Source organism: Sipha flava, unplaced genomic scaffold (genome assembly GCF_003268045.1).
Source record: "Sipha flava isolate LNK unplaced genomic scaffold, YSA_version1 113_pilon_pilon, whole genome shotgun sequence".
In the NCBI taxonomy this organism is placed as follows: domain Eukaryota; kingdom Metazoa; phylum Arthropoda; class Insecta; order Hemiptera; family Aphididae; genus Sipha; species Sipha flava.
The window spans coordinates 270327-279734 of NW_020271732.1; the positions used below are offsets into that span (position 1 = coordinate 270327).

The 9408-nt window shown below is 31.1% G+C and overlaps 1 protein-coding gene across 1 annotated transcript; it reads right to left on the reverse strand.

The window, feature by feature from the left end:
• Positions 1-260: 260 nt before the first annotated feature.
• On the reverse strand, positions 261-6168 carry LOC112690231 (docking protein 2). Its single transcript, XM_025564196.1, has 4 exons — positions 5527-6168; positions 4791-4970; positions 2393-2546; positions 261-2221 (listed from the first exon to the last, which is right to left on the reverse strand). The coding sequence occupies exons 1-4, from the start codon at positions 5599-5601 to the stop codon at positions 1200-1202; spliced, it is 1431 nt and encodes a 476-aa protein (XP_025419981.1). The 5' UTR covers positions 5602-6168; the 3' UTR covers positions 261-1199.
• Positions 6169-9408: the final 3240 nt, after the last annotated feature.

A 9408-nucleotide genomic window follows, 5' to 3' on the forward strand; every position in this document is an offset into this window, starting at 1 on the left:
ATATTATACCTCAAGTTGCAGTGAAAACTGTTTGTGACATATTATTTGAAAAAGTAAATTTCTTAATGAAACCAAGAACTAAAATTATATTATGTTTCTGTTGTTAAGTTTTAGTTCATATAAAAATTCAAAAAAATATAATTGGTGGTGGGGGGATAGTAACTTATTTCAATTGTGGGACAAATCAATTAACATTTTATCATAATATATTAATTAAAAGATTTTTCTCAATATTATTATACATAGTAGGATCAAAAAGTACCCAGAATTTTATTTCATTTTTTTATATATATAATTTAAACTTAAATTAACTAAATCTCCTTTTTATATTTGGAAATAGACACACTTTAACAAATTTGCAACTGCTCGAAACATCTTTGACATCCCTTTATTGGTATGATTCTGAGATTAGCCATCACATTAGTTTTAATGACTTCAATCATCGCAAAATGTTCACCTTTGAGTCCGAGTTTTAATTTAGAAAATAGTCAGATGTTACATAGTACATATCTGGTGAATACTTAAATAATTTTGAGAATTTTGTTATCAGTGCACTTTCGTGGTGCAAAAATCACTCATTTTTCCATTTCTCCGAATCAATTTTTTTAAACGTTTTAAACTTCAATAAAAAAATTAGTCAATTTGGAACAAACTCCTAGTGAATTACTCCTTCTCCAGCAGTTTAAAACAAAATTTAATGTTGAATTTGCGAATGTTCAAATTGCGCCATTTTAACAAAAAGCGTAAAATATTTTTCGTAAGGAATTGATAACGGTTTACATGAATCTAATGTAGTTTTAACAATTATACCTATAAATAGGATATACCGAGTATTTTTAATTCCAATAATCATTTTTATGATAAGTAAAATAGTTTCTTTTCTATAAATAAATTCTGGGAATATTTTGATCGTACTATGTATATTGACATTTACAATTCAACCTTACTGTAATTTAAATAACTAAGTCTTTAACAATTTTCACTGTATATATTGCACATCTGATATTAATAATTAACTAAAACAAATCAAACATTCTATAAAATTAAACAATTTAAAATATAAAGGTATAAAGCAAAATACATGGCAAAATAAACTTTTCCTAAGAGATTAAATTAATATGATATTTTTCAAGAACAAAATTAGGATAGTAAAATATATAAAATTACAGATAAATCTCAATAAAAAAAAAATATTAAGACTAGACCTTATTAGGTTTGAATACCATAGCATATTGTAATTCGTTATGTGCTACAGAATTCAGAGACTCATTATTTGAGCGACTCTCTTCTATAGAGTTTTTTTTATTAATTGTACCATACCCATAATGTGAATCATCTGCTTTCCGGGCAGGCATCATTACAGTATCCGCTTTTATATAGGGTTTATGTTTAGTGGTTAATGCAATGGGGTGAATTTGTCTGTATCCAGGAGCTGTTTTAGATATGAAACCAAAATGTTGAAGACGATCATAATTTTCAGTACCATCATCAGGTATCACATTATTACTAGCGTAAGGCATTTCACAATGATTTGAATTATCCAAACCCATTGTCCTCCAGGCATCATTTCTTACTTGGACATCTTCATATGCTGCATCAGGCGATTCCATTTCTTTGGTTTCACAGTAAGGTTCATTTATTAATGGAGTAGGCAACTTTTTGGATAAAATTGTTTTTGGTTTTGGTTTTAATGGTGGAGGTGGAGGAGACTTTGACGGAGGTAATGATAATAATGGTAGAGGCATAAGAGGTTTAGATGAACAAGTAAAACTGTTCAAGTCACTGTCTAAAATTAATGGAGTGGTACTAGTAGGCGATGGTGGCAAAGGGCTTCGAGAGCGAGCCATCATAGATAATGCTGCTTGAAATTGATTATCACCACACATAATAGATGACACACCACCTTCGCCATTTAATAATTTTTTCATGCTTTTCATTTTTGATGAAATGCATCGAAATATCTCTTGTTGGTTTGAATGTTCCAAATGAAATACTCCTTCACCACTAGCACATTTTCGACCAGCTTCAAATGTAAATCTACCTGCCCTATAACCATATTTTCGTATGAAACGATATGGCCATGTTAATAGAAGTGTATCGTTTTCATCAGATTCTCGTAACTGTAGAGCAACAGGAGTAATCACTAAAGTATATGATTGTTCTTTTAAACCACAACGTTCACTGGCATCAGATGATATTAATTTCACACTAAAAACACCAGCTGTTAAAAAAAAAAAAATCAAATATTTCTAATTGGTTTCATATTGTATAAATCATGTTATATCATTGATGGTTAAAATATTAAAATTATTATACAAATGTATTATACATTAATGATTTGGTTAGTTAAAACTAATTAAGAGTAATCTAAGAGAAAAATGTATTAACTTACCATCTCCAGATGAACAATATAAATCATTGTCTTCTTCAATTGTTTGCCTTGAAACATTATCTTTAAAAGCTACAGTTTGCAAAGCACATATCCAGTCAGTCATTTCATGTTCAGAGTTTGCAGAAAAATGATGAACTCCAGTTTTGGTCCAAACCTGTCAATAATAATCGATATATAAAAGTTAATTTATGGTAAAATAATTAATTTAATATTTTAAATAAATAGGAAGTTAATGATAGGTTTAAATAAAATTTATTTTTAAATAAATTTTTTATTTAAAATAATTTGATAAAAGCAGACTTGAGTGAAATACTTTTTAAGAATATTTTAAATAAGAACTCAAATACTTATGAAAAATAATATTCAAAACCATTATTAAGAATACTATAGAAATATTCTAAATACTATTCAAATATTTTTTTTCAAGATGTACCTACATGCTACATGTATATTTTATTGACATAATCATTTTATTGTCATTGCTGGATAAGCTAATCTGGTTCTTGAGCCATTTCTACAAAATTGGAAAATAACTATACTTTCCCACCAAAAATATTAGAAAACATAATAATATAATAACTAAAAAATATTATGTATTAGTAGCTTCTTATAAATGAGTAAAAAAAAAAAAAAAAAAATGAAATTATTAATAAAAAATTGATTAAAAATTATTCAGAATATTTTTAAAAAATATATATAAACAGTATTTTAAATACTACATAAGTCTAGAAAACATTTTACATCACTTCAATAATATTTTTTCAACATAACATTAATAATGTACAACATTAACGATATAAATAAACATATTTTAAATGAATATTATTAAATTTTAAAATATGTTTATTCTAATCTTAATATACCTCAATAATGCAAATTAATTAGGTAATTAATTAAACACAAAACTATATATTATAGTAGCAAATTAAAAATGTTTTAAATTAATTATTTTTTAACTGACACTCATTAATATTTTTATATCAAAAACATATAAAGTATTTATATATATATATATATATATATATATATGAGCTTTATCACATTTGAGATGCCAGAAATTGTAGGGTTAAGCAGACATTTTAAAGATTTCACCTTTTCAATTTTTTTTTGTTACGTCAGCTCTACATTTTCTTTTAAGTACTTAGTCAAAATTGTTAAAGCAACAACTGTAAAGAGATTATCAAAAGCAAATGTGACAATATTAATATAGCATTTTAAAAATAATGATTACAGTTGTAGTCTATATAAAGACATCAGAATATTAAACATATTAAGATCATTCGAATATACACTTAGTTTTCCAGTTAAATATCAATAAAAGTATTAATGTATTTTATAAAAAACTAAATAAAGATGAAATATATTTTTTCCTGATAAATAATGTATTGATTATAAATTAAAATTAATTGTATAAGATCAGGAATTATCTTTATTGCTTTATATATCATTTTACAATTTACATAAAATGAAATGGAGTTATTTTTCTTATTTCTTTAAAGTTTAAATTATAGTTTTATTATTATTTTGTTTTAATAAGTATGCATTTTTCAGATTATAGAAAGTAGATAAATAAGGTTATTTAAGACATAAAAATGTTATTACAAAATAATCACAATAAAAATTGATTACAAAGTAATAATAAATTCTCCTTTAGAATAAAATATAATTTTCATTGTGTTCAATAAAAATATATAAAGCCATTTAAATAGTCAATAAAAGATTAATGTAAAGTATTTATGAAAACAACAAATTTGTCATAGTAAATTTCTTAATTAATCAAAATTATTTAAAAATATTTTTTTTTGTAAAATGAAAAGCTAGCAGTCCAAAAAAAATCAAACAAAATATTTATAATATTATAATCTAATACATGATTTATTTATAATTTATAATATTTTGTTCTAATACTATTTTTATTACATAAATAATAATGCAGTGTAATGTTAAATAAAATTGTATTGAAAGTATTCATTAAATTCAATAATGATATCAAGTACCTATGTATTGATCCATTTAATTTAACTAATATATGTATAATAAATTCTGTGTTATATATACATAAAAATCTTAGTATTTTTTTAATCCTACTAAGTTTAAAATTATTTTTATGTACACTCATTAATTTTTATTACATTTATACCAATTATACATAATTTTTTTAATTTTACCATTTTTTTTTTTTTTGCTTTATTTTGAGGTCTGCATTTAATTTTTAATTTTGTATTCTTAATGCATAATGATTTTACTTTTAACTGAGTAATCTATACCAAATATTAATAATAGTATAATATACTAGGTTATAAAATATTATATAAATTGTAAAATAATGTTTTTATTTAAACTTAATTTTTTTTTGTTATTAAGTACATTTTTATTGGTAAAAAATACAATCACTTACTGCAAACACATTAGGTTGATGTTTTTGTGCATCTTGAGTAATTTTTACACAACTTTCCAATGGTATAATAGAAACAATAGTTGATAACTTTTGTTCTTCAATTCCATCAAATACTTCTAAACGGTCTATACCATGTTTACTCCATTTGTATAGTCTACAATAACGTTTCTGCCAAGATTTCTGAAAAATGATTTTGAAATCTAATTGCCTATGATACACATTGGTTATTTCAAATGCTTTTTTATTATTCCATACATGAATTGGTTTTCATATTGTTGCAAAAAAATAAATAAATTGTTTTACAAGTATATTGAATAAATGTATGAATGTCATACTAGTAGATGATAACTAAATTAAATCACACTATATAAAGTTGTTAAAACGCGATTTTTGTTAACTGTTATCTTATTGATATTCAGATTTATATTTTATTTACTAATCCCAAATAATTTTTTTTTATTAAAATTCATAAATCTCTTATTACAATTTATTATTTCTATAATAACTATTGATAATGAATATAGAACATTTATAAACTGGAATTCAAGACAGGGATTCACAGGAATAACAATCTTAACAGTAAAAGTGAAAGCGATCAGCAATAGACTGTAGGTATAACGGATAATGAAACAGATAAAAACAATTGTACGAGGCGAAAGGATTTCTTAACTGATACGTCTACTTGTTATTGATAAACATATACGTTGAACGTCGCACAGAAGTTTTAATTAGTTACCTTTAACTGCGATAGTACTCCATGAGGTGGAAACCATAGGTACCCTTCTTTGTACGGCTCGTCGGATCTCTCCATCAGCTTGGATCGATGTCGACGGGCACCAGCAGCAGCGTACCTAAGAGAGGACTGAGTCCGAGTTGTCGTGATGTCCTTTATTGCGCGATCGTTGTCTCACTGGTAGTCATCGCCGACCTACGTGCGATGAACTGTGTCTACCACGTCGGACTACGAGGGAAAAGCCGTCGACGAGACGATTGCGGAAGGCATTCCGCGCCCTCGAGCGGTGAAGAAGGGTGGTCGGGAAAAATCGTAGGCCGGCAACGAGGCGAGAAACTGTGCGCGAGGAGCGGTGAAAAAGAGTGCACGATTAATAATAATTGTGATTAATGACGTCGACGCGCGGAGCCAACCAGTTGTTGTTGCCGATTGTCGTCGGGCCGCTGCTGGCAACCTTATCAAAACCATGTGCCGCCGCCCCGAGGCCGTCGTGCACGTTCACGAACGCACGTACGCGCCAACACTGCTGGTGGGTACCCGGATAGGCGGGCACGCGCCGGCGACGGACGACGAACTCGGCGGTACGGGGCGGCGGGCGAGTGGCGGTGCGCGTGCAACGTTCGCGCTCGACAAACCGTCGGCCGTCTCGTCCGACTGCGGCCGACACTCGCCGCCGCCGACGTTGATCGACGGGATTCGAGCCGGTTGCGAGACGGTTGCGGTGCCGGGCGGCGGCGGAGGGGTGTTCAGGTGCAACTCGTTCGTCCGTCGTCGCTCCGCCGCCGGACCGCGTTCGTTTTCACGAACAAAAAAACCGCTCGCCGCGGCGGGGCGAATCCGTAATACAATTACGTCGTAATGGTTTCACCGAAAACGTGTCGCGTTTAAATGTCGGTTGAGCCGCGCGTCCCGGTTTTTTTTATTTTTTTTTTTTTGCTAAAACGAACCGGACTTACATCGTGCGAGCGCGTAACGCTGCTCGTCGACGTTCTATCGCGTTGCGTAAGGCTGGCGCGCGTCCTACGGACATACCGTTCTCGACCGAAGCATTATTGTGTTCCGTATCCGTTTCGATTCGCGCGGACAGCTGTCGGTCTGATGACCAATGGCGCGACTGGGATATTGGGGCTCCGACGGTTAGGTTATTCTAGGGCCCTATAACCATAGGCGCAAATAGGGTTTTTAGCACCCCTGTGTTCAAACGTAACACTCCTGTTTTTTTTTTCCAGATCTATATAACCCATAGTAATTACAGTTAAATACCATTTTATTTTATTTTCAGCAATTTCAGTACCCCCATTATTTGGGCTCTAGTTGCGTGCATGTCTATAACCACAGAATACTATAAGAAATATATATTATTTTTTTGTTTCATATATTCTGTGCTATAATTATCTAAGTATGCATAGTATTTTTTTTTCCAAAACAGACCATTTACAATTTACTTATCATTAAACGTGCCACTCAATACGTTAACGTTAAAAATACGCAACAAGTTTAACATCCCGGTTGTTGAGGCACCGCTGATAATCTGCGTGACGCCGTTGACCCGCACTCCGTTCAAGATGCAGTCTCCGCACGCGTGCCGTTCAGGGGCGGATTTTGAGAGGGGTGGCTTTGGAATGTCGACTGACCCGTGTTAAATATTTGTTGACAAAGTCGGCCTCTTGTAGACTTCTTATGTTTTTTAGAAGCGCGTCGACTGTACGAGGTTGAAGTTAATACTAGACTAGGGCAAATACCCCATTTGCCATCCCTGGCGCGGTTCCGGGGGGAGGGCAAGGAAGCCACGGAACGTGTATTGTGGCATCATTACCAGTAAGCTTCGCTACTGCGGAAAAAAGTATAATAATTTAATACGATAATTCCATACGTATGCCTGCTCAAAAAAAATAAATTGAAATACATAGTAGGTAATGTTTAAAGAACTTAACCCAAACTTAATAAAACTAAAAAGAAAATTACTAACCTTACTAGTTGTTAGTCAATGTAGACAGTGACAAATACGTACATTGCATATAAGGTGTATACTGTCTATATTATAAGATAGTGTCTATCCTCTATCATAATTTAATATTTATACTATTTATAGTTATTCTATTCTGTTTATATTTATTCTAAATAATAGTCGATATCACTATCACTTTAATTTTAGAGCTATGGGTAATAACCGCTCGGGGATCATCTATAATTAGACACAGCGTCAATTAAATTAACCCATGGTGTACATTACCTACCATTTTTGCTTATCGTTGTACCTAAATATAATTTCTCCGACATTTTTTCCACTTATTCAAATTAACCAAGAAAATAAATTTCATGTAATATTGTAATATTATAATAAGTATTGTATATTCAATGTTGTATTTTAGTGACCATTAAGCGTCCACCCGGACTTTTGGCGACTTAAATTAAATTGGACGCATAAACTTTAACCACTGTATGTGTATGGGATCGTGATCCTGTGGATATTCACCAATTATTGACCACCAGGCCTTTTGGATACTACCTTTTGGATGAATACGAGGGAAGATTTAGGTGTTAGGATCTCCTTGTTCCCCCTTGCGAACCGTATTTTCCAAAACTATTTCAACTTACAATTGATGGTATTATAATCAATCGCGGAATGCCCTCATTATCATATTATATTGTAATCGTATATGCAGCATATTTAATGTATACGCAATACACAAATATTGTAGCCACGGTATATATTATATTACATTTTGTATAATATCAATATTAGTATAAATGTTATAAACCATATCCTTTTCCATATTGACGGGAATAATATCGATTCGGTGTATAATATCATATTACACAAATCACAAGTGAGGACAAATTTGCGTAGTAATTATTTGTTTGTATTTGACTATAATGACTTGTAATTTTCATAATTTAAAACGCCCTATTTATGCTTTTACAATACTTACATCGTTCCATCATACAGTAAAATACTAATAATGTTCCTATAGTTGATGTTATATATATTGTGCTGCTGGCAATGTGCAATTTATTCGTGTGCAATCTAATCAATTTAGACGTAAAACACGAATGTTTATCGTAATACAAATAATGAAAAGACCAGCGGACGCGACCATATGTCATCCGACGGTGCCGGTCGCGCGACCAAAAGTGAAGTGAGGAAAACGTTTGAAGCGTGCGGACGCGTGTGGAAACAAATTGTTGGTTGGTTAAACTAAAATTACAATTACTTTGCACAAAAAATTACACTTATTTACGGCGTAACTGGACGATTAGTTGCATTTACCAAAATCGGTGAAATCAACTTTCAACCGGACAACCCTTTAATGTGTAATGCAGCGTATAATGTCAACATTTCTAGTTGAACGCACTATACCGAACGACAGTTTTTGATTCCTTTCGTACGCGTTTACGCACGCATGTGAACAGTATGGTACCGCGAGTGTAATTTTGGTATACATGTATAAGTTATAACTATATAACTGTTGTTATGCAGTTGTTGCGTAACAGTACGGATACGACATTATTTTTAAGTAGGACGTAACGGAATAAATTATATACATATCTAATAAACTATATCGCAACAGCTGGCATATAGGAGGATATCCGTCTCTTCGGTTCCCCGCGACCTACAATAACCATTTTTCATAACGCTCGGCTTATGTCTGCAGCTAATTTCGTACTGCGACTTCATTTTTTTTTTTTTTTTAGTTTAATTTCATATTTTTTCTAATTTTTCTGGCGCCATTGTGATGTATAGAATGGTCTACACACTCGTGCAAATATATATATATATATACACGTTTAAGTTTACAAGTAAAACTATTAAATACATGCGTATGTAGTATGGGTACATATTTGCATTGTGTATTTCATATGAATAATTAATGACCTGTCTAT

Coding starts and splice junctions, on each gene's coding strand:
- LOC112690231 (XM_025564196.1), bottom strand. CDS start 5,601: ATGGAGAGATCCGACGAGCCGTACAAAGAAGGGTACCTATGGTTTCCA. Junction 4,971..5,526: donor GAGTACTATCGCAGTTAAAG/GTAACTAATTAA, acceptor ATCATTTTTCAG/AAATCTTGGCAGAAACGTTA. Junction 2,222..2,392: donor ATATTGTTCATCTGGAGATG/GTAAGTTAATAC, acceptor TTTTTTTAACAG/CTGGTGTTTTTAGTGTGAAA.